This window comes from Suillus plorans (assembly GCF_016647745.1).
Source record: "Suillus plorans strain S12 chromosome Unknown HD556scaffold_3, whole genome shotgun sequence".
NCBI lineage: Eukaryota > Fungi > Basidiomycota > Agaricomycetes > Boletales > Suillaceae > Suillus > Suillus plorans.
In genome coordinates this window covers 703,642-724,008 of record NW_024537387.1, presented here as the reverse complement: position 1 = coordinate 724,008, position 20,367 = coordinate 703,642, and the positions used below count along the sequence as shown (strand labels likewise).

Genomic DNA, 20,367 nt, shown 5'->3' with positions numbered 1-20,367 from the left:
TACACAAGCGTACATTGTCGTACACAAGCCGTACACTGATCATGGAATGATGATCAGCTAGCGCCTTGATTTGGAAGGCCGCGATGCAAGAGTGCCGTTTAACGCGCGGAAGCAAAAGCGCCCCTTGCCAAGTTCTCATGGTATGGGGGTGCATGTTTGGTAAGGAAAGACCCCGAAACTACCTTCTGTTGAACTTATATTAATAGATTTACTATTTCCCTTTTTTGGTTATTTTATTCGTTTGTCGTTGCCCGTTCTCGTCGAACGTTATGCTGCTACTTATACTCTCGTACATAGAATGCGTCGTCCTGTGTCGCTTCCTCTTGTTTCTTTCTATCTCATTGTACATCATTTCTCTCCCTGTATCTTTGTTACCCCACACTCTCCCCTTATACCTTCATCTTCATAATCATCATGCCCCCCACACCAAAGTCTCCTACTCAGGCTAGACGGACCGGAGCGCCCAAGGCTAAAGGCGCTGTGCGCGCCAAGTCGGGCTGTTACACGTGCAGAATCCGTCGGAAGGTAGGTCTTTGCACGTCACTCCTTCGATCTTCGATCGTCGCTTCTTTGTCATCAGGCGCTCATTCACCCCCCCTCCCCCTTCCTAGAAATGCGACGAGCAGCCCAACGACGACGGCAGCTGCCAAACATGTCTTCGTCTTCGTCTACAATGTCTTGGTTTTGGCGCAAAGCGTCCAGAATGGTTGCGGGTATGTTATTTTATTTAAATCATTCCCTTATCATTTTGATGTTTTTTTCTTCTTTTCCTCAAGGCAAGCGACAAAGTCGTCGACCTACGAGAAAAAATTAAAAACTTTCTTGCCGCACAAGGAATGATTAAAGGGCATTCTGGTGCTGGGCCTCGTCCCAACGACCAGGAGCCTTCTATTCTATCACTTTCGGCGGACTATGCTTCTCCAAGCACGAGTCCGCAGACACCCACATTGTCGATCTCCAGCGACGAGCGACACCCGGGTATAGCCCGTAATGATTATCTTCGGGGGGACACTGATGCTCGTAAGACTCCTATCGTGGAATACCCTTGCTCGTTTTCTCATATCGTCGTAGGACTTCCCGTGATGCAGGACATTGATTCACCATTGGACGCTCGGGAAAATTATCCTGGGGTTATGCTGCCTGCGTATCCTTCCACTACTTATACGACTAGCTTAGATCCATCATGTAAGACCCCGTATCGTTACTAAGTATATGTATGTATCATAGTACTCAAGCCCTCCTTTTGGCAGGGACGCAATCAATCCTGCCTCGACCGCACACCAGCGACTTCTCTGCAACGTACCATGCATACTTCCCGGACGAAGACGAGAATAACGTCGTCATTCCCTCTGGATATCTCTTGCCCCAGCCGGTTAACACCATCCAACACAACTGGTTTAACCTGAACATGCAACAAAACGCATCATTGCAACACTATATGCACCATGTTCTGCGTATCCAATATTTGCATGCCGACGGATCGATTGATAAACTCATATGGAATCTGATACATTCCAGTGATTCAGCCCGAGAGGCTGCATGTTTGCTTGCGGATTTGCACCGCAAGAGCACCCAAGGTGCAATTGGTTTTACTGCGCCAACAGACCATGATGTGTACGCACGCATCCAAAGTGCACCAGTGACAGAAGGAGACGCTCTTGCAAGTCTTTGCATGGTTTCCTATTTCCTCTTCTCTGGGGGGCAAGGGCAGTGGCAAGCGTTCCTCGACAGCGCTTGCGAATTTTCGATCAAATTTCTCCAGCGGAAACATCATGCACCAGACTGGGCGCTGAGCTTATGCAGTGACAGCATGCGGTTTATCATCAAGACGTCCATGTGGTTCGATGTCCTTGCTTCTGCCACGCTGATCCGTCGTCCCAAGTTCCTTGACGTGCTCCGTTCGCTCTATGACCCCACCACTGCCGTTGATGATGGCGGACCGGAGCTTTCCATGATGGGGGTCATGGGATGCGAAAACCGCATCGTCCTCGCCCTCGCTGAAATCGCTGATCTCGCATGCTGGAAGGATGAATGCAGGCGTGCTGGGAGACTCAGCGTTCCCGAACTCGTCAGACGGGGGCAAAATATCGAAGGCATTTTGAAGACCACCAATGACCCTGACCACCTCCAGGGCTTTGAATCGGAGAAGTTACGCCGACGGCGCCTCACATCTGACGTATTCCGCGCGTCCGCGCTTGTTTATCTCCACTCCGTTATCTCTGGGGATCATCCACAATGCCCAGAGATTATGAGCAACATCGCAGAAACAGTCAATTGTCTCAGGCGTGCTGAAGATGTCAGCACGGCACGGCATGTTGTGCGCAGCGTCGTGTTCAGCATCTGTATATGTGGCTGCTTGACGGATGTCCCTCAATATCGCGATTACTTCCTACGACGCCTGCAGGAGCAGCAGACGGAGACAGTGGGGAACTGTGCTCGGGTCGCTGAACTTATGAGACAAGTGTGGAGGAGCCGAGAACGAGGGGAGCCCGTGGACTGGCGTGTTGTTATGCAACAATCCCAGATGCTTCTTGTCTAAAGGATACCCTACGACACATGAACTTTTTTTCCCTTCATTGCTCTATGCATAATCTGTTAAAAGTATTTGGGCGCCCCCCTGGTGTGCAGCGCGCCGGATTATTTCCTCAGGATCTTCATTTTCATACCACACAAGCTGTATATCACACTACATGCCTCGACGAACTTGCATCTGTGACCCATACTACACACGACATACAAATGCTATGTATTTTTTTTCTAGACATAATATCTCCACAGCCTCGAGGGGCACCGCATGTCTCCTATCATGGATCTATAGCTACCGCTTGGGTGCACTGCCGCTGGTTCCGGGTGAGCCGAATTAATTTTCTTATCATACCTTCCTCATCTGCATATATATGCATTACTCTATGTAGTTTCAAATTGCTCTCTAACTGAAATTCGGTCATAACGTTCTCGAGCTGACAGTCTTCTGCGAACTATCCGGAACATATTCAGGATGCTGTATTAGAGATCCCCTGGCTGCGGTATGAACCTAATCAAAGAGCGCAGTGGCGGGTCTCCTTTAAGCCATCAGCCTTGAATTACAGCTTGACTATGTAAGAAAAAAATTCATTCAGAAGTGGTTGCCCTGAATATTAATCAATCTAGGACCGTAGGCTCCCGGCCCGTTACATAAACACTGGCAGCGACACCAAAACGTCGCAGCAACACCGACCCTCCTTGATATGTAACAGTATCCAGGACCCTGGCAGTATCTATCCATAAATTGATTCGGCGACGTCCTATAGTACTACCCGCATGTACGAACCAATCACCAGTTGGCATTTGTCGTGATCGCCTTCCACGGTCATGCTCCAAATAGGTTCGCCCTGAGAGTATTATTGCCATTGTTTGCAGATAGAATATCATATCAAACTCGAGCTTCCTTGATAAATGTCACGGTCTGCGGTCACCGTGACGCGATAGGTGCCGAGCATTTGGACCGAGTACTTCTCCCAAGATGAAGCACATTTTCTTGTAAGTTATCATTTCAACGTCGGCGGTTTCGAAGCTTAAATGTTAATTAGAGAATGTTCCATCCTGATGGCGCGTTTTTCACATTGGTTGAGTTTAATATTCATATTTGACATTCAACTGTAGAGCGGTTCTTGATCCTAGTCAGGCCTGGGAATACACTCCGTGGGTCACTCTCGACAGCGTACGACGGAATAAGATGTCGCGCAAGTTGGCATCTGGCATCAAAATCATTATGCCCGTTCGGCCCTAAGGTCTTACGGTTAAACTGACGTTTGTTTACATTTAAAATTCGGTTTGCAACATAACTCAATTTCTAGTTATCCAATTATGTCAACTCACCCCGGCCTCGTTTCCTCCGGGCTGCAACCAGACGATAGCCTACTTGTCCCCTGCCTGCAATGCGTTCAGGTTACAGCCCTCGCATGACTTACACAGGCCTCAGAACAGCTAGGTCACAGCTTGGGGATTCTTCGAAAATTCCATTCTCAAGTTTTCCTTATACAAAGCACGGCGTCAGGCCGCGAACCGAGCCGGGACCGGCCTGCTTCGACTGAGTGCAACAGGGCACCCATAGCAGGGTTCAGCGCTCAGAAATTATAAGCCGGTTATCGTGTAAGGCCGCATCATTACCGGGTATATATAACACCCTAATCCTCCTTTGGCAGGACTCCAATCAAACGCACTATGCTGCCCCGACCCCACACCAGCGAATTATCTCCAATGTACAATGCACACTGGTCAGACGACGACGAAAACTACACCGTCATACCCGCAGGATATCGCTTGCCCGCCTCCGTTAGCCCCATTCATCAGAACTGGATCGACCTAAACACCTACCAAAACTTATTGCATTATTATATGAAACACGTTCTTCCTATTCAGTTCTCTCATGCGGACGGGTCTGTTGACGCCATCGTCTGGAATCTCATACATTCCAGCCATGCAGCCCGAGAGGCTGTTTGCTTATTTGCGGATTTGCACCGCAGGAGTACCCAAGGCGGTCCGATTGGTTACAGTGCGCCAGAAGACCGCGATGTGCACAGACGCATCCAAAGGGCCATAGAACCAGTCACGGAAGGAGATGCTTTTGCAAGTCTTTGCATGATCTCTTACTGCCTCTTCTCTGGCGGCCAAGGGCAATGGCAGGCATTCCTCGACAGTGCTTGCCGATTTTCCCTTGCCTCCCTCAAGCAAAACCCCTCTTCGTCAGCCAGTGCACTAATATCCTGCACCGACAGTATGCGGTTTATTATCAAGACGTCCATGTGGTATGATGTCCTCGCCTCTGTAACTTTGATCCGTCGTCCCATGTTTGAAGTACTCCGGATTCTCTCTGATCCGTCTGGCACTGCCCTCCTTGATGGCAGACCGGAGCTTTCAATGATAAATGTTATGGGATGCGAAACCCGCGACATCGTCGCCCTTGCTGAAATTGCTGATCTTGCATGCTGGAAGGAGGAAGTCAGGTGCACTGGTAGCCTCAGCGTTCCTGAACTCGTCAGACGCGGGCAACTTATCGAAACCGTGCTGAAGACTATCAACGACGATGATCACCCCCACCCTGCTGAAACAGAAAAATCTCGCTTACGACGTCTCACCTCCGCTGTATTCCGCATGTCTGCCCTTGTTTATCTCCATTCCGTTTTATCCGGGGACTACCCGCTATGTCCAGAGATCATGGACAACGTCACAGAAACAGTCATGTGTCTCAGGCATGCTGAAGATGTCAGCGCTGGCATAGCGCGCCATGTCCTGCACAGTATGATATTCAACATATGCGTCTGCGGCTGCCTGACGGATGACCCTCAATTCCGCGATTATTTCCTGCAGCTTCTGCAGGTGCAGCAGACGCAGACAACGGGGAACTGCGCTCTTATCTGTGATCTCGTGAGACGAGTTTGGGCGAGCCGAGAAGGAGGGATGCCTGTGGACTGGCGCGTTGTCATGCGAGACATGCTTCTTGTCTAAAATGCCATCTTACGACATATGGTCTTTTCGTTACCTCTCTTCGTTATTTGCTAATTATAAAGGTGTTCGGCACGCCCCTAGTCCTGTGCTGCATGTAGCGCGTCAATTTTTTTCCCGGAGGTTTTTTATTTTCATACTCTACATATTGTAATTCATACCCCACGAATAATTTACTGATCTATCTAATGATATTTATGTATAGCTAGGATGGTGTTTCATTGGAAGAGGCGGAAGTTAATTCTAAACAAGTATTACTAATACAAGTCCTTGAACTCAGAGACAACTCAGAGGTTACCCCGAGCCATGAGGCTGGCTCAGCGATACCAAACACTTTGTCGTAGACAATCTTCGTTCTTTACAGCAGCTTGCGGAAGCACCAAATGTCCCAAAAAAGAAAACGGCAACTTCCGGCAACTGTTTCGTTTTTGACGATTGGCAATTTGACTCAGTATTCAGCGAACGGCTGTAATAGACCACCTGAGATCTTTCTTGCTCTATTCTGGTGCCTACGGAACGGCGTTCACAGAACAGAGTTTCCTTTTCGACCACAATCGTCGGACTGAGTTGACTACGATTGGATCATGTCCAGTTCGTTCTATATTTATGCCTTCGGTCACGAGTGTATGATGCCGAAAGTACCAGGATACCTGGCAATGGGCATAGTTCATTTATCGTGTAATCCTGTATTGATCAAGAACCTCGAGGTTTCAACGTTCAACGTCCCAGCCCTCATGCACATGCACCACCCTTCCCATTGATAACAGTGACACGACCACCACTAACCACAACGGCCGGTTTAGTCATGCAACAGGAGATGGACACACAACCAGACTCTGGTCGTGCTTCCCCTTCAGATACGGTTTCTTTTTCCAGTACAACCAACTTTGGTACACAGCATCGTCCCCGTTCTCCCCGTTCGACGGCGCAACATCGTCAACACCCATACATCATACCAGGAGGGAAATCATCAACCCAAAGGCTTCGCACAATCCATGAAGATTCAAGTTTTAGAACGGATGCTGGAGTTGGTGGTCCTTCGACAGCAGATCAGCAAAGATTTACTAGTACTCTCAAACCATCCTCACTTACTACTCCCAATGTCGCTCCCTCCGCTCAGCTGATCACTTCAATCCTCGTCCCAGACTTGACTAGTCTTATCGTCCGACGCAGCCTGCACCCGATTTCCTGCGGCGCATATGGAGATGTTTACCAGTGTACATACCGCGGACCAGAGGGCGATGTAGAGGTTCGAGCGAATGCTACAGTTCCTCCACTCTCACTAACTTAACACTCGCCTGCAGGTTGCCGTTAAAGTAATGCGGCCAGGATGCGTTGATGTTGAGGTAATGTTCTATCTGAGGGAATGGTCATATTCTCATGAAGCTTTCTTAGATGTTTCGCAGGGAGCTTGGAATTTGGAAGAGGTTACGGCATTCTAATATTTTAAAATTCATGGGTACAGCTTCAGACTTTGGTCCCTCAGAAGCTTTGGTTGCTCCGTGGATGACCAACGGCACTCTGACGTTCTTTCTACGCCAGAACAACAAGACCATCAAGCTGCATGATCGTCTACTTTTGGTAAGCACCCCAAATATGTTCCCAGTTTACACGGGTAACTTCATTGTTTTGTGCATAAGCTTCGTGACATTGCTGCTGGGCTCAATTATCGTGGGTGAACACGTGCATGTTCAAAGGAAAATCAATAATGTTTTACGTCAGTTCATACGTTTAGTTTGGCAGAAGGCACACATACGGACTTGAACCCCGTCGTTCATGGAGATCTCACTGGTGTAAGGGCCACTATTTATTCTATCCCTCGCATATTAATGTTCGGTTGCAAGACCAATGTCCTCATCGATAGTAATAGAAAGGCGTATCTCGCAGATTTTGGCCTTTCCGGAACTTATAACAAGTTGGCCGGCATGACATACCTAGCGAAGATGAGCTGTCGTCCAGGAGCAGTGAGATGGACAGCTCCTGAACTTCTCTTTGAAGAAGAACCAGCTTCTGCAGCCAGTGATATGTACTCCTTTGGTAGCATCATGCTCCAAGTTAGTGGTGGTCCTCTTGCTAGTGCAACTTACTAACTCGTCCTGCAGGTTTTAACGGGAGATATCCCTTGGTGTGACGTACCAAAAGAGACCATAGTCTTGCGGAAGGTGATTGAAAGGGAAATACATCCTCGTCCGGATAAATATTTTGTCACTGGCCAGCAATGGGATTTCATGACCCGTTGCTGGTCTACTACACCCATCGATCGTCCTCCTGCTGAGGAAGCAGTTCAATTTGTGGATAGCGCTTTGTGCACGAACACGATTTCCCAGACCCCGAGTTTGTCAATCTCTATCGCCGCTTCTCCATTAATTCTGACAGACTATACTTCCTCGAGCACGAGTCTGCAGGCCCCCACCTCGTCGATCTCTAGCGACGAGCAACACCCGGGTAGAGCCCGTAATGATTATCTTCGGGGGGACACTGATGCTCGTAAGACTCCTATCGTGGAATACCCTTGCTCGTTTTCTCATATCGTCGTAGGACTTCCCGTGATGCAGGACATTGATTCACCATTGGACGCTCGGGAAAATTATCCTGGGGTTATGCTGCCTGCGTATCCTTCCACTACTTATACGATGAGCTTTGATCCATCATGTAAGATCCCATATCGTTATCATGCGTATCATAGTCCTCAAACCCTCTTTTTCAGGGACGCAATCAATCCTGCCTCGACCGCACACCAGCGACTTCTCTGCAACGTACCATGCATACTTCCCGGACGAAGACGAGAATAACGTCGTCATTCCCTCTGGATATCTCTTGCCCCAGCCGGTTAACACCATCCAACACAACTGGTTTAACCTGAACATGCAACAAAACGCATCATTGCAACACTATATGCACCATGTTCTGCGTATCCAATATTTGCATGCCGACGGATCGATTGATAAACTCATATGGAATCTGATACATTCCAGTGATTCAGCCCGAGAGGCTGCATGTTTGCTTGCGGATTTGCACCGCAAGAGCACCCAAGGTGCAATTGGTTTTACTGCGCCAACAGACCATGATGTGTACGCACGCATACGAAGTGTACCAGTGATACCAGTGACGGAAGGAGACGCTTTTGCAAGCCTTTGCATGGTTTCTTATTTCCTCTTCTCTAGGGGACAAGGGCAGTGGCAAGCGTTCCTCGACAGCGCTTGCAAATTTTCGATCAAATTTCTCCAGCGGAAACATCATGCACCAGACTGGGCGCTGAGCTTATGCACTGATAGCATGCGGTTTATCATCAAGACGTCCATGTGGTTCGATGTCCTCGCTTCTGCAACGCTGATCCGTCGTCCCAAGTTCCTTGACGTGCTCCGTTCGCTCTATGACCCCGCCGCTGCCGTTGATGGTGGGAGACCGGAGCTTTCCATGATGGGGGTCATGGGATGCGAGAACCGCATCGTCCTCGCCCTCGCTGAAATCGCTGATCTCGCATGCTGGAAGGATGAATGCAGGCGTGCTGGAAGACTCAGCATTCCTGAACTTATCAGACGCGGGCAACATATCGAAGCCATCCTCCAGACTACTAATGATCCTGACTACCTCCAGGGCTTTGAATCGGAGAGGTTACGCCGACGGCGCCTCACATCTGACGTATTCCGCGCGTCCGCGCTTGTTTATCTCCACTCCGTCATCTCTGGGGATCACCCACAATGTCCAGAGATCATGAACAACATTGCAGAAACAGTCAAGTGTCTGAGGCGTGCTGAAGACGTCAGCACAGCACGCCATGTTGTGCGCAGCGTGGTGTTCAGCATATGCATATGTGGCTGCTTGACGGATGTCCCTCAATATCGCGAGTACTTCCTGCGACGCCTGCACGAGCAGCAGACGGAGACAGTGGGGAACTGTACTCGGGTCGCTGCACTTATGAGAGAAGTGTGGAGCAGGCGAGAGCGAGGGGAGCCCGTGGACTGGCGTGTTGTCATGCAGCAGTCCCAGATGCTTCTTGTGTAAAGGCTATTCCACGACACATGGGCTTTTACTTCCTGGCGCTTCGTTATCTGCTAAAGTGTTCGGCACGCCCCTAGTGTGTAGGTCGGTTGTTTATTTCCCGAGGCTCCCCGTTCTTATACCCTACAAGCAGTAATTTATTTACGCCTGGTGAACAAATCGCGTCTGCGCTTGCACGACTTCCGAATGCTATGCGTTATTTTCTAGACACCCATCTCCACGGCCTTATCAATATTCAATGCACCGTCGGTATGTTTCTGATGGACCATCTCAGCACTGCCGCTGGCATCTTACTCATTACGACACCATTCTCAGATCTGCACATGCACGTGCGGTTTGAAACTTGTTCTCGATTCGGTCATTAGCTTCGGGACCATCCTGGCTTTAGTACTACCGTACCACGCACATGTTGCGTCAGACTGGTCAGTCATGGCGTTTCAAAGCTGATCCCACACTAGTTATTCACGATGAGCGAACTCCACGGAAGATGATGTATGATATTTCCTGTAGAGATCACCAGGCGTATTGTGCAAGACATGGTGATACAGCCTTGGCACTGCCACTGAAATGTGATTGAGCAACTTTAATTAACGAACGACGTCAAGAGAATCGATCGAGGAGTGCACAGGAAGAAGCGACTAGTGGTTGCAGCGACCGAGGTGTACTCAAACGTCGCAACGACGGGCACTGCGATGTTCCGTGATGATGGTATCCAAGAGGTGTCTTGCCATGCGGAAACATCCTTCGGGCACGTCCCGGTGACTATCAAGTACCGACATGGGGGGATGGGTCGGAGATTCAGCGGAAGTTTCCTTTTGTAAGAATGTGTAAATCTGTTGAGTGTGCCTTGACAGGCCTGGGCCACGCTTTTGAATGAACGTTCTACTCGCGGAAGCTTGAGTGATCGTGTTTAATTTCATGAAACCCCCATAATTCACGACATAATCGGATCAAATATACCTCGAGGGCGACATGCAGGGACATTTCGCATTATCTAATAAACCGTAAACAATACAATTTCAAGGCACAGGTACCCCGGAGTTCTCTCGGGACTCGGTAAAGATAGAATCGTTGACTGCGGTTACACGTACACTTTTTGAGTTCATCCATCGAAATCGGAAATTATATAAGCAAAAGTGCTTGGTGTTATTTCACCCCTTGATAGAAGAAACTTCAAAAATGTTTTCTTCATGTTTTGAGACGGAGGATGTGTGTGGTGACCCCTCCCTCATCGCTTCATGTTGTTCACCGATGCCCCCCAACCGACACTGGATCCCATAGCCCTTGCGGAGTTAATTACTTGGAGACCAATTCATGAATGAATCCAAATTAGTTTTGGATTACACTTCTACATACTTCTTTAGGCCATAAACATCGCCGTCTTTTCGTTTGCGACAGAACCAAACATCACGCCGTCTTTTCTTGTGCGACTGAACCAAAGTGTCCATCACCCCATCGGTATTTCCTGTAGGTGGCTGTAATCTCCTCTTAAAACATCTTCTTCAGTCAAAATTATATTGCTTCATCATTACAACCCCCAATCGTGGCGTGAATGTCAAACCCATACCGTAGTTCGTCAGCCAGCGGTAGTTCATCGCCCCCGTCTGAGACGCCTTCAAACAATACTTCTCCTGCCAACATCTCCGCCCCCCTCTGGCCATCTAAATCCTCGGATGAAGCAGATTCCCATAGTACACATTCACGAGAAACTCCAAACAGAATGCCAGTAGATTTACCTCGTGCAAGCTTGACAGGGAGGGGGGGATGCTGGTGCGCATCACTTCTTCCAAGACCGTTCCACTTACTAACACATCCATTCCAATTTCCAATCGTAGGACATGTCGCCTCCGAAGAAAGGTGCGTCTCGACTCGAATAAGCCCCCCTTCATGCGTCTTGACCATGCGTCTTATAATAGAAATGCGACGAACAACGAGAGGGCAACTCCTGTCATACCTGTAAACGATTGAGAATAGATTGTCTTGGGTGGGGATCAAGACGCCCAGAGTGGATGCGCGTGAGTACAGTTCCTGTCCCTCTTGCCACCGTCCCTTATCGTCCTACAGGACAAGAAAGCCGTCGAAGATTATAAGGCTGGCATCAAAGCTCAGCTAACACGGGCTGGCCTCATCCGTGGTCAGCCAAAATCCTCGATATTGCAAGCCAGTTCAGCAGGTCCATCATCTACACCAGCTTCTTCATCCTCCGTGTTCCCTTCGCGGCAGTTCCAACCATCTGCAAGTTCTTCGGGGTCTTCTCGAGTCAACGATTTGGGAATGCCAGCGTATGTCGATTCATTGAGCGACCCAACCGGAATGTCCGTCTTTGGTGCGTTTTTTGTCATAAGAGAGATAAATCTATGGCGACTGACACCCCATCCTCAGGTTCAACGTTGAACTCACCTCAGATCATTTCTGTCCCTCTGTACACGAGGGATGGGAGCTTTCAGCGTTCAAACCACAATTCCCCCTTCAGCCCTTCCGGCTCTCTTCCCTCAGACACATCGCCCGTGGCAGAATTGCACTTTAGTCCTGACTTCGACACCGCCACCCAAGACCTGTATAACTCTCCAATGTCATCGATACCAGACGATGGCTTGCAAATGGAGCACATTTTTTATTACTTCGAGCATGTTCGGCAGTTGCAGTATGCGTTTGCTGGCAATTCTGTAGCAAATACAACATATTCAGTAAGATTTTGATTTTCTCTAAAGCAATTGATACTTCGTTGCTAACCATTATTTAGCTTGTATTGAAACACCCACAGGGCTCGGTGGCAAACGCTATTTCCGCATTGGCATCATTGCACTTCAGTTTAATTCGTATCGCCCACGGTTTCGAGGCGCCAAACCCCACCCTGGAGCACTCACCGGCAATCCGATTCTATGATAGTGCCCACCAACAACTCTATAGAAACAAGCAAACAACGCTAAGCGAGTCCGATGCGAATGCAGCCATCCACATGTTGAGCTTCTCGCTCATGTCAGGTGGAGTAACAGATTGGCGCACGATGTTGGATATTGCGAGCGAATGGCTTGCAAGGACGGGGATAACAACGAGCGACAACCCCAAGTTGATGATGATAAACATGAATGAGGCATCGCGACTGGCACTGAAAGCCACGATGGTGGGTTTTACAGCGACTATGCGTAGACTAAGCTCACCTGAAGCTCGCAGTGGTGTGATATTATGTCAACCCTAACCCTGAAAACGACGCCAAAGCATCTATCCTTCTACCGGCGACTGTTCCGCGGAGGATCGGGTTACTGGGGTTTAACGCAGCAGGGCATCGACGAGTCAGCCCTTCGTATGGATAGCTTAACTGGTTGTCCAGACGAAGTACTTCTTGGTATCGCGGAGATAGCAACTTTATCATGCTGGAAGATGCAAGAACTTCGTAAAGGTTCTTTGAGCATGAGAGAGCTCATTCGGCGAGGGGACGTTATCGAGCGACACCTTCGTACCCAAACAGAGACGATGCTATCGACAGAAGCGGACCAAACGCCATTACATCCTGATCTATTGTCAATGACTGTTGAGCATGGCAATGCACAAAATTCACCTACTGGACACGCAAGCACATCCCTTCCTGCGGATGACACTCGGAGGATAGTAGCTGATATCTTCCGAGAAGCAACCATCCTCTACCTACATACAGTGCTCAGTGAACCTAATCCAGGTGCGTCGAAATTGATACGTGATTTTGCAATGTTCGTGACTTTGCCACAGGAGTGCCCGAGATCGTGAATTCGATAGATGTCATTGTACAATTATTGAACCGGCTGCCCGTGTCAAATATCGACCGCTGCCTAGTGTTCCCCATATGTCTGGCTGGGTGCCTCGTGGACGATCCCATGAAGCGCGAGTTTCTGAAAACACGGTTGCAAGGCCAACACAATGGATTTGGCAACATCAATCAGGCTCTGCGAGTCATGCAAACTGCATGGCAAAAACGGGATAGTCAAGGAGGAACAGTCCAATGGCAAGACCTGCTCCATATCCAAGGGCGCCAGTCGGTCCTACTAGTTTAAGTTCTGACGGTTTTTCAGTCTGTATACCATACACACCTAGTTATTTTTAAAGCCATTGCATCGGTCGTACGATACCATCCTACAGTACTTGGATTAACAAAATGTAGAACTTTGAATTTGAGGAATATTAATTTGACTCACATTTCAACGTGCTGTCTCTAAGGAGAATGATGTCCTGATGACTAGCAGGACGAATTTGAAGGAAAAGGAGTACTCGCTGGGCCGCTAGGACGAGATGTGTGCGTGCAAGCAGTCTGTGCACAAAGGGAGAGTTAGTTCACGTCGAGAACAAAGAGTGAAAGCTATATACCGAACGACCGGAAATTGGTATTTCCTATGTGAGGCATGGGCGCGCACCTACAAGGACCAATAATATGGTAAAAACTTGCCGCATCAGTCTGCTTAAAGAATGTATGCAGTGAAAATTGATGGCATGACACATGTGGGAGCAACGTGAGGAGGCTCGAGCGCCGGCGGTCATGAAGGGCGCTGAAGGCCTGATGCCATCACTGCCTGACGTTCCTAACGGGACCGTCCAAAAAACTTCATAGCATGGGCGTCGGCAGGACCCCGGCTGCTCCCTATACCGCATGTCCGCAAATTTTCTAAATTTTGAGGCTTGTGGGGCGCACTTTGGACATGCTAGGTACCAAAAAAGGAAACTTTTTGCAAAAATTTCGTGCTGCTAGGTATCATAGCCCCGTGACGGTTCTGCTTTTTGCGAGGCAACTGTGATGCAATAATCTCGCACTTTCACCGTACCAGCTGTTTCCCATCTATAGTTTTGTAGAATAAAAACTTGTTGTTCAAAAGCCCACAGTTTTAGAGTGTGATACTGGCCGTCTGAGACTCAGACGCTGAGCATGGATGTTCCAGACGACTCTGACGAGTTCCCACTGAGTGTCCAGTGGACTTTCTGTAGTGCCAAAATGAGTTTTCATTTTCTTCAGGGTGCGTCTTAGAAGTTCAGGAAATAAAATCAGTACAAGTAAGCAAAAAGACATAGTCTAAATTGGTCTACATGGTGGATCACGGACTGTAGTCAACTTGAAGCGGTGCTTGTTTAGGGAAACCAAATGTCAGTTGGAGGTTTGTCGTCAGTCTAGGCAGGTCTCTCTTGGGGCGCTACCGATGGACATAGGGTGGGTCCCACAGGCGTGTGGGGCGCACTATTTAGAACCATAGGATGGGTCATTTTGAGGGCATGTGCGGCGCTACCGGTGGACATGCAGTATAGGGAGCAGCCGGGGTCCTGCGTCGGCGCTTAAAGTCAAAAGTCAAGCCAAATAGCATAAAATAAATGCACGTGACAGTCGCGTCCAAAAAGACGAACCGTGTGCTTGTCACAGCACAGCCACAACAAACCTTTTACTTTTGATTTCTACATTGACGACCACGATTACGACACACACACACACACCAAAGCATCTGCGGTCATGTTCAAGGCAATTTTACCTTCGTCGAAAAGAATATCTTCTTCAGAGTTCACTATGGTCACGAGCCCTGGAGATCCACTCAGCGGAAAGGAGAATCTACCTGACAATCATGTTATCACTCCTGCACAAACGAAATCAGGCAAGGGAACTCACAAGGGTAATTCGAAGCAAGAAAAGATGAAGACAGTAAAGGTTTCGCAGGACCTTGTGGTCGAGCCGGTGGTAATGAACCAAGCCTTCGACAAATTACTGGTAGGAGTGTACAGTGATGACATCAATCGACGATATCTAATAGTACATGCGCACAGGACGAGCTACAAATTCCCTCTACCGTTCGGGTAAAGCTAGCTGGCATGGATGCGACCGTTAAAGCGGCTATGCTCAAATCATCACACGTTATAACATCAAACCCCACGTCTGGGCCACCGAGCACCCCAATGACACTGAGAAAAGCCCGCAGTAGCGAATCTGTGGGCTCACCTCTTCCGCCTTCTATGAGTTATGACCAGATGCCTACGAAAGGCAGTTGGATATCTGGTCTCTCTGGAAAGAGTACGACGGATCTGCACGCTCTCGATGACAGGCAAGGACATGACCGTGGGTTATCGGTTGATGGTACACGGACATTCTCTCAGGGTCAGAACTCCCCGGTTATCTCAGGCGACCTCATTACGAGCAAATCCAAAGAGAAGGGCTTCGTGAAGAACATAACTCCCGTCAAATTATGTAGTATCTTGGCATCAACTTCCAGCACTCAGCTAGAAGTAGAAGTCGTCAAGAAACTCCGATTATTCCTACGGAATGAGTCCGCAATGTGAGTGCTGAGCGATTTGAAGCTCTTGTGCCATGTTAGCTGATTGAACTTTGATCAGTTGGTCGGAAGACTTCCTGAAATTGGGTGGTTACAATGCTATGCTTACGCGATTGAACGAAATACTCGAAGTTGAGTGGCGGTGAGTCGATACCTCCAACCTTCAAATCATATTCTCATCTTTTGTTCAGAGAAGAGCAACATGACGACCAGATATTATACGAATTACTTCGATGCTTTAAGGCCCTATCGACCTCTGCAATTGGTTGCTTTGCCTTGCGTAGCTCGTGCCCGACCCCGTTCGTGCAACTAGTCTCCTTGCTCTACTCCGACAAGAAGCCCGGAGATGTGGCAACGAGACAGCTTATTGTCGAATTGTTGCTCATCTTGTTCGAGTTGTACCCTTCTTCGTCGCTCCCATCCACTGGTAACCGTTCACGTCGCGAAGCTTGGGAACCCGAAGGCCGCTCATCCTCGAATCTCATCACCTTCCCAGCACCACACAAGAATTTCTACTCGCTGATTCGTGCTCTCCTTCTGACACCCGCGCCTCCTGCAACTGAATCACCTGCTTCGCCTGTGTCACCTCATGCTTTTATTGAATCACTACATCGCCCAAGAATTTATAAAACCTACCTTCAGGAGCTTTCGGACGTTTGCAGAGATTACTTCTGGGTATTCTGTCACCCGAATAACACAGTCTGGAACTTGGAAGAGGTAGATGAGGGCAAGGTGGAGAAGCCCAAAGCACCTGGAGGCATGACGGGAGGTGTCGAATTTGAAGCTATGGGGTACTTTGTAAGTGGATGAAGTACACGACAACTGAAGCTGACTATCCGAGCAGACGATGCACCTCAAACTTCTCAATGCAATTGCCAAGTCCGTTCATGAGCTTAATCTGCCCAAGGAACATGACATGTCTGCGCACCGCTTCCACTCTGACCTATTTGCTTCTGGATTTGAGCGTATCATTTTGGTGAGGTTAACCTGGCCTGATAGTTGAGTGGACATTCATTATATTTGGTTCTATAGATATCGCGCAAGACGTCTGTGACGTATTATCCGACATTGCATCTGGAACTTTCCCGGTATATTGCCTGGGCAGGGGCTGCAAAATTCGAGCTGCCATGGACTGTATCACGGCTGATCGGCGCTCCTCCATTGGCATTAGCTAAGCTGATTGCCGGTCAACAACAAAGACCAACGCGACAAGGCCAAGTCTCACAGGGTACGCCGACCAGGAGACCTCCGGGTTTTGTCGGGCTGCCGTCTCCCAAGAAGGTTGAACCTATCAAGTTTGAATAAATGCAAGTACTGTGCAGGGAAGTTGGAAGCTTCATGACAGCGGTGTATTTCAATCTTTATCTTAAGGCTTTCATTTTGCTGTTGTACTTTTTAGCCATGCTTTTTTTTTGCTCATCCTGGAATAGGTACACGAAACACAATAAATTAACATCGATAAAATGTCGATAGGGACTGTCTGCTATTAAAAACACAAACATATATTTGAGCCCATATGATGTACAAAGATAGGGGAAAGAGAAAGAACTACACGTGTTCCTCGCCACAGGGCACCAACTCGCGCAACGCCCCAACCTCGTTCCACTTGCGATGCCATTACCTCCACTTAATGTCCCCCCAAAAGCCGAGAGCCCTCATTGTCATTGCCGCTGAATCCAAACCTAACATTGTTAGTGTTTCTGTTCCTAATCTTGAGCTCCAAACCGATTGCACTCCGCATGAGCCAGCACAACGACAGGATAGCAGCTCCAAGTGCACACCAGTGCACAAATGGCGACTTTTCCGGCGTTTGGTTCACAAAGACAGCCCATATGAACCAGGAGACTGCAAGACAAGCAGGAAGGTCGCCTTCTACGGACGCGTGCGCATAGACGGATGCAATGGTCTGGAGGGTGAACCTGGGAATACGGAATCAGACATTACCCAGATCAAGTGGAGTATGACGTACAGGCTAAGGAAGACGAAAACTTTGGTCCAGATCCTCACTGGCTCGATTTCAGCGTCCACACCAAAAGCCGCAAAGGCGGTGGTGAAGATCAAGCATGTCGTCCAGCCGTGGTAAAGGGAGAATGGAAGATGCAGGAAGAGTTCGTCGCAGATATTGCGTACAGTGCTCAATTTCACAAGCCGGTAAATTTTCTGGACAGACAATCAAGTTGTTGTCGTTCGACTAGGAGGTAGCAAATAACGACCTACCGATGCGACCGAACAAGTAAAGACGATGAAAACAAAAGCTATGATGTACGTCAGTAAACTGTATGACTGGGAAATCAAGATGACTGACCATATTTGTACTCCTGGTTAGTCCAGGAATATATGTACATAGCATTCAGGAAGTCGAGAAGCGGGAGATTCCAACCGATGATGTCGATAATGAGTTCCTTACCCCGTCCTGAGAACTGGTAGGTGCATGTTCCAAGAACCAGCAAGTGAATGACAGGCCTGTTGGCGGTAAGCGCCTGACACGTGAAGCGTGCATGTTTCTCACCAAAGGAAGTATGCCCAGGGAGCAGGGGTAAAGTATGTCTCTTTCCCTGAGTAGTAGACATCCAGAGGAGAAATAACTGTGTAGCCATTTGCTCCCATGACGAAGAGCGCTCCAACAATATTGGCCATCTGGAAGTGAGAATCATAATGTCAAAAATGGTCAGATTTTATCAATATATTTGCTTTACTTTTAAAAGTAGGTGGTCGGCCCACGAATTATTGGGAGGACGACGAAAGAACGAAGCCATTGCTGAATTTCTGGTGTTAGGGAGGAGAACTGAAAGAAAGGGCTTGCAATCAATGAGGCGTCAGATCTGCTGACTTTATGTAGGTCCACTAGTAAGCTGGACAAACACGCGTCAGAAACGCGTTGGATGGGCATGGTTTGTCACGTGGTTGCTGGCAAGATCTTGTCTCTGCACGTCACTGAGGAATGGAAGCACCACTAGTCAGTACTAGTCGATTCACCTGACTCCTTCTGACAGCCCTTCCCTGCAATGCATTACACAGGTGATGGTGCATTTTCCGACTTGATTCAGACGGCACGCCGACCGGGGGCTCTGAAGCAGTGGAACTGCCCTTGCGCTTCCTGCGAAGAGTATGCCTGTGGACACAATATTCGTCTAACACAGCTCGTCGATCGATCGCGACCTTGGTAGGGGCTGGCAGGTGGTGTTCGAAGAAGAAGATATAGCATTGGTGTCACGTGTGGCGCTTATATACGTAACAAACGTGTGCAAAACCTCCATGAGTCGACGCGCTTGTAATTTAATGTCTCATTCTGAAGGTTTCTTTGACCGCATATCTGATCTCGGCAGAAATGGCTGTTCCATTCTTGCGTTCTAAGCCCACCCAGCTCTCGAGCGAGTTGGCAGAAGCCCTACTTTTTCTCCCAGGGGCCAGCATCTGCCAATCTAACAGCCCTGATTATTGATAGCAGGATCAAAGTTGGATCTTGCCAACATGCGCGTGACTCAGAGAGTGCGTGGAGTGGCTACTTACCAAGATCTGAGTACGCATTACGAGGTGAAGACTTGAAAAGACGTTACTCTCGCTTTCTGTTGTGGTGTGATCATCACCATAAAAGAGACGACTTGAAAGTGAACAATACTTACAAGTTACAACTATCAAGCGCTCAACGCATTCGCCGCATGGATGGACACAAATGGCAATAGCATTGAATTGCTGCCTAATGACACTTTCATGCGTAGTTGTACAAGTTCTACACATGGAGACCAATGCAAGATTCTTCATCTGATTTCTTCTCTCTATGGTATTGGTCTGAAAGCTAGAATAATAAATTTAGTCTCGAATCAGCAAGAAGAACATCAACATACCTGGTAATAAGGTTGGGGAAGTACGTTGGTACCCGCTGTGTGACTTACAGGTGACATGGGAGTGTCGAAGCGTAAGTAATGGTTGGTGAATGGCTCGGAAAGTGTTTGAGGGAGTGTTTCCGGAGTGTTGGTATGGGACGCAATACATGATGAAAACCATGAGAGCAAGAAGTCATAAACATCCCCCAGCGACCCCAAATCTTGCCTGTCAGCGCAGTAGCCTAGCGACCAACGATAGAAGATGATCGTGCAAAGTAATATGCAGGCAAACACTGGTATTATCAGATTTCCCAAATATCCTTTGAGCGGCAGGGTTTGTGTTACTACAGCAAACAGCAATTAGTGTCATCCAGATTCCAGATACTAGGACACTTGGTTAGTACTCACTGTCGTAAGAGCGAACTTCGATTGAGACCACCAGAAATCCTGAACCCATTGCTGCATGAGACAAGAGGCAATTGCGGACGGGGGGATCGGTTTAACACTGTGTGCACCAGGCGAACATGAAGCAGTGCAAGTAGGAAGGATAAGAGAGTTATGCTAAGCATGAATGGAGACAGGAATCCAACAGGGGCAAAAAAGCCGACCATGCCTGCAGCGAGTAGCTCGCCGAAGTAAGTGAATACAAAGTAAATTGTGAATAGCTGGTTCATTGTATGATGTAGGGTTGCAGACAGGAAACGAAAGCGTTGAGTTCAGGGGCGTGCACAGCCACATTGTGATGACATTGAACCCCCTAGGATGGTCGACTGAGCGCTGAG

The 20,367-nt window shown here is 48.5% G+C and overlaps 8 protein-coding genes across 8 annotated transcripts; 6 read left to right on the top strand and 2 right to left on the bottom strand.

The window, feature by feature from the left end:
• Positions 1 to 170: 170 nt before the first annotated feature.
• Positions 171 to 2,539, top strand: HD556DRAFT_1261752 (fungal-specific transcription factor domain-containing protein; the record flags this gene model as incomplete). The annotated part of the gene is made up of 4 exons (XM_041299062.1): positions 171 to 525; positions 612 to 713; positions 777 to 1,200; positions 1,251 to 2,539. Exons 1-4 carry the CDS (start codon positions 415 to 417, stop codon positions 2,537 to 2,539), a joined length of 1,926 nt encoding a protein of 641 aa, XP_041166566.1. The 5' UTR covers positions 171 to 414.
• Positions 2,540 to 3,806: 1,267 nt separating this feature from the next.
• Positions 3,807 to 5,588, top strand: HD556DRAFT_494114 (fungal-specific transcription factor domain-containing protein). Its single transcript, XM_041310776.1, has 2 exons — positions 3,807 to 4,131; positions 4,185 to 5,588. The coding sequence occupies exon 2, from the start codon at positions 4,204 to 4,206 to the stop codon at positions 5,485 to 5,487; it is 1,284 nt and encodes a 427-aa protein (XP_041166565.1). The 5' UTR covers positions 3,807 to 4,131; positions 4,185 to 4,203; the 3' UTR covers positions 5,488 to 5,588.
• A 582-nt stretch (positions 5,589 to 6,170) lies between these two features.
• Positions 6,171 to 7,343, top strand: HD556DRAFT_494017 (kinase-like domain-containing protein). The gene is made up of 4 exons (XM_041310775.1): positions 6,171 to 6,733; positions 6,789 to 6,830; positions 6,880 to 7,065; positions 7,125 to 7,343. Exons 1-4 carry the CDS (start codon positions 6,290 to 6,292, stop codon positions 7,161 to 7,163), a joined length of 711 nt encoding a protein of 236 aa, XP_041166564.1. The 5' UTR covers positions 6,171 to 6,289; the 3' UTR covers positions 7,164 to 7,343.
• A 237-nt stretch (positions 7,344 to 7,580) lies between these two features.
• Positions 7,581 to 9,683, top strand: HD556DRAFT_493927 (fungal-specific transcription factor domain-containing protein). Its single transcript, XM_041310774.1, has 4 exons — positions 7,581 to 7,971; positions 8,023 to 8,136; positions 8,192 to 9,566; positions 9,617 to 9,683. Exons 1-3 carry the CDS (start codon positions 7,713 to 7,715, stop codon positions 9,487 to 9,489), a joined length of 1,671 nt encoding a protein of 556 aa, XP_041166563.1. The 5' UTR covers positions 7,581 to 7,712; the 3' UTR covers positions 9,490 to 9,566; positions 9,617 to 9,683.
• Positions 9,684 to 10,652: 969 nt separating this feature from the next.
• HD556DRAFT_1261747 (fungal-specific transcription factor domain-containing protein) lies at positions 10,653 to 13,662 on the top strand. Its single transcript, XM_041299061.1, has 8 exons — positions 10,653 to 11,256; positions 11,322 to 11,343; positions 11,403 to 11,501; positions 11,551 to 11,812; positions 11,869 to 12,173; positions 12,230 to 12,610; positions 12,661 to 13,162; positions 13,213 to 13,662. The coding sequence occupies exons 1-8, from the start codon at positions 11,039 to 11,041 to the stop codon at positions 13,512 to 13,514; spliced, it is 2,091 nt and encodes a 696-aa protein (XP_041166562.1). The 5' UTR covers positions 10,653 to 11,038; the 3' UTR covers positions 13,515 to 13,662.
• Positions 13,663 to 14,835: 1,173 nt separating this feature from the next.
• Positions 14,836 to 17,172, top strand: HD556DRAFT_493582 (armadillo-type protein). The gene is made up of 6 exons (XM_041310772.1): positions 14,836 to 15,202; positions 15,259 to 15,764; positions 15,823 to 15,903; positions 15,953 to 16,559; positions 16,606 to 16,737; positions 16,794 to 17,172. The coding sequence occupies exons 1-6, from the start codon at positions 14,951 to 14,953 to the stop codon at positions 17,064 to 17,066; spliced, it is 1,851 nt and encodes a 616-aa protein (XP_041166561.1). The 5' UTR covers positions 14,836 to 14,950; the 3' UTR covers positions 17,067 to 17,172.
• HD556DRAFT_493534 (uncharacterized protein) lies at positions 17,159 to 18,948 on the bottom strand. The gene is made up of 6 exons (XM_041310771.1): positions 18,458 to 18,948; positions 18,271 to 18,398; positions 18,067 to 18,224; positions 17,979 to 18,016; positions 17,731 to 17,921; positions 17,159 to 17,680 (listed from the first exon to the last, which is right to left on the bottom strand). Exons 1-6 carry the CDS (start codon positions 18,515 to 18,517, stop codon positions 17,389 to 17,391), a joined length of 867 nt encoding a protein of 288 aa, XP_041166560.1. The 5' UTR covers positions 18,518 to 18,948; the 3' UTR covers positions 17,159 to 17,388.
• A 543-nt stretch (positions 18,949 to 19,491) lies between these two features.
• HD556DRAFT_1437104 (uncharacterized protein) lies at positions 19,492 to 20,259 on the bottom strand (the record flags this gene model as incomplete). The annotated part of the gene is made up of 4 exons (XM_041305652.1): positions 19,492 to 19,557; positions 19,607 to 19,827; positions 19,880 to 19,929; positions 19,994 to 20,259. 4 exons carry the CDS (start codon positions 20,257 to 20,259, stop codon positions 19,492 to 19,494), a joined length of 603 nt encoding a protein of 200 aa, XP_041166559.1.
• Positions 20,260 to 20,367: the final 108 nt, after the last annotated feature.

Excerpts from the sequence above, each read along its gene's own strand:
- HD556DRAFT_493927 (XM_041310774.1), top strand. The coding sequence starts at position 7,713 with ATGACCCGTTGCTGGTCTACTACACCCATCGATCGTCCTCCTGCTGAG. Across the intron at positions 7,972-8,022 it reads TCGGGGGGACACTGATGCTC|GACTTCCCGTGATGCAGGAC; the intron begins GTAAGACTCCTA and ends ATATCGTCGTAG. Across the intron at positions 8,137-8,191 it reads GATGAGCTTTGATCCATCAT|GGACGCAATCAATCCTGCCT; the intron begins GTAAGATCCCAT and ends CCTCTTTTTCAG.
- HD556DRAFT_493582 (XM_041310772.1), top strand. The coding sequence starts at position 14,951 with ATGTTCAAGGCAATTTTACCTTCGTCGAAAAGAATATCTTCTTCAGAG. Across the intron at positions 15,904-15,952 it reads ATACTCGAAGTTGAGTGGCG|AGAAGAGCAACATGACGACC; the intron begins GTGAGTCGATAC and ends TCTTTTGTTCAG. Across the intron at positions 16,560-16,605 it reads TTGAAGCTATGGGGTACTTT|ACGATGCACCTCAAACTTCT; the intron begins GTAAGTGGATGA and ends CTATCCGAGCAG.
- HD556DRAFT_1261747 (XM_041299061.1), top strand. The coding sequence starts at position 11,039 with ATGTCAAACCCATACCGTAGTTCGTCAGCCAGCGGTAGTTCATCGCCC. Across the intron at positions 11,257-11,321 it reads ACAGGGAGGGGGGGATGCTG|GACATGTCGCCTCCGAAGAA; the intron begins GTGCGCATCACT and ends TTCCAATCGTAG. Across the intron at positions 13,163-13,212 it reads GCTCAGTGAACCTAATCCAG|GAGTGCCCGAGATCGTGAAT; the intron begins GTGCGTCGAAAT and ends ACTTTGCCACAG.
- HD556DRAFT_493534 (XM_041310771.1), bottom strand. The coding sequence starts at position 18,517 with ATGGCTTCGTTCTTTCGTCGTCCTCCCAATAATTCGTGGGCCGACCAC. Across the intron at positions 18,399-18,457 it reads CCGACCACCTACTTTTAAAA|ATGGCCAATATTGTTGGAGC; the intron begins GTAAAGCAAATA and ends TCTCACTTCCAG. Across the intron at positions 17,681-17,730 it reads GTTTTCGTCTTCCTTAGCCT|GTTCACCCTCCAGACCATTG; the intron begins GTACGTCATACT and ends CCGTATTCCCAG.
- HD556DRAFT_494114 (XM_041310776.1), top strand. The coding sequence starts at position 4,204 with ATGCTGCCCCGACCCCACACCAGCGAATTATCTCCAATGTACAATGCA.
- HD556DRAFT_494017 (XM_041310775.1), top strand. The coding sequence starts at position 6,290 with ATGCAACAGGAGATGGACACACAACCAGACTCTGGTCGTGCTTCCCCT. Across the intron at positions 6,734-6,788 it reads GACCAGAGGGCGATGTAGAG|GTTGCCGTTAAAGTAATGCG; the intron begins GTTCGAGCGAAT and ends ACTCGCCTGCAG. Across the intron at positions 7,066-7,124 it reads TGCATGATCGTCTACTTTTG|CTTCGTGACATTGCTGCTGG; the intron begins GTAAGCACCCCA and ends TTTGTGCATAAG.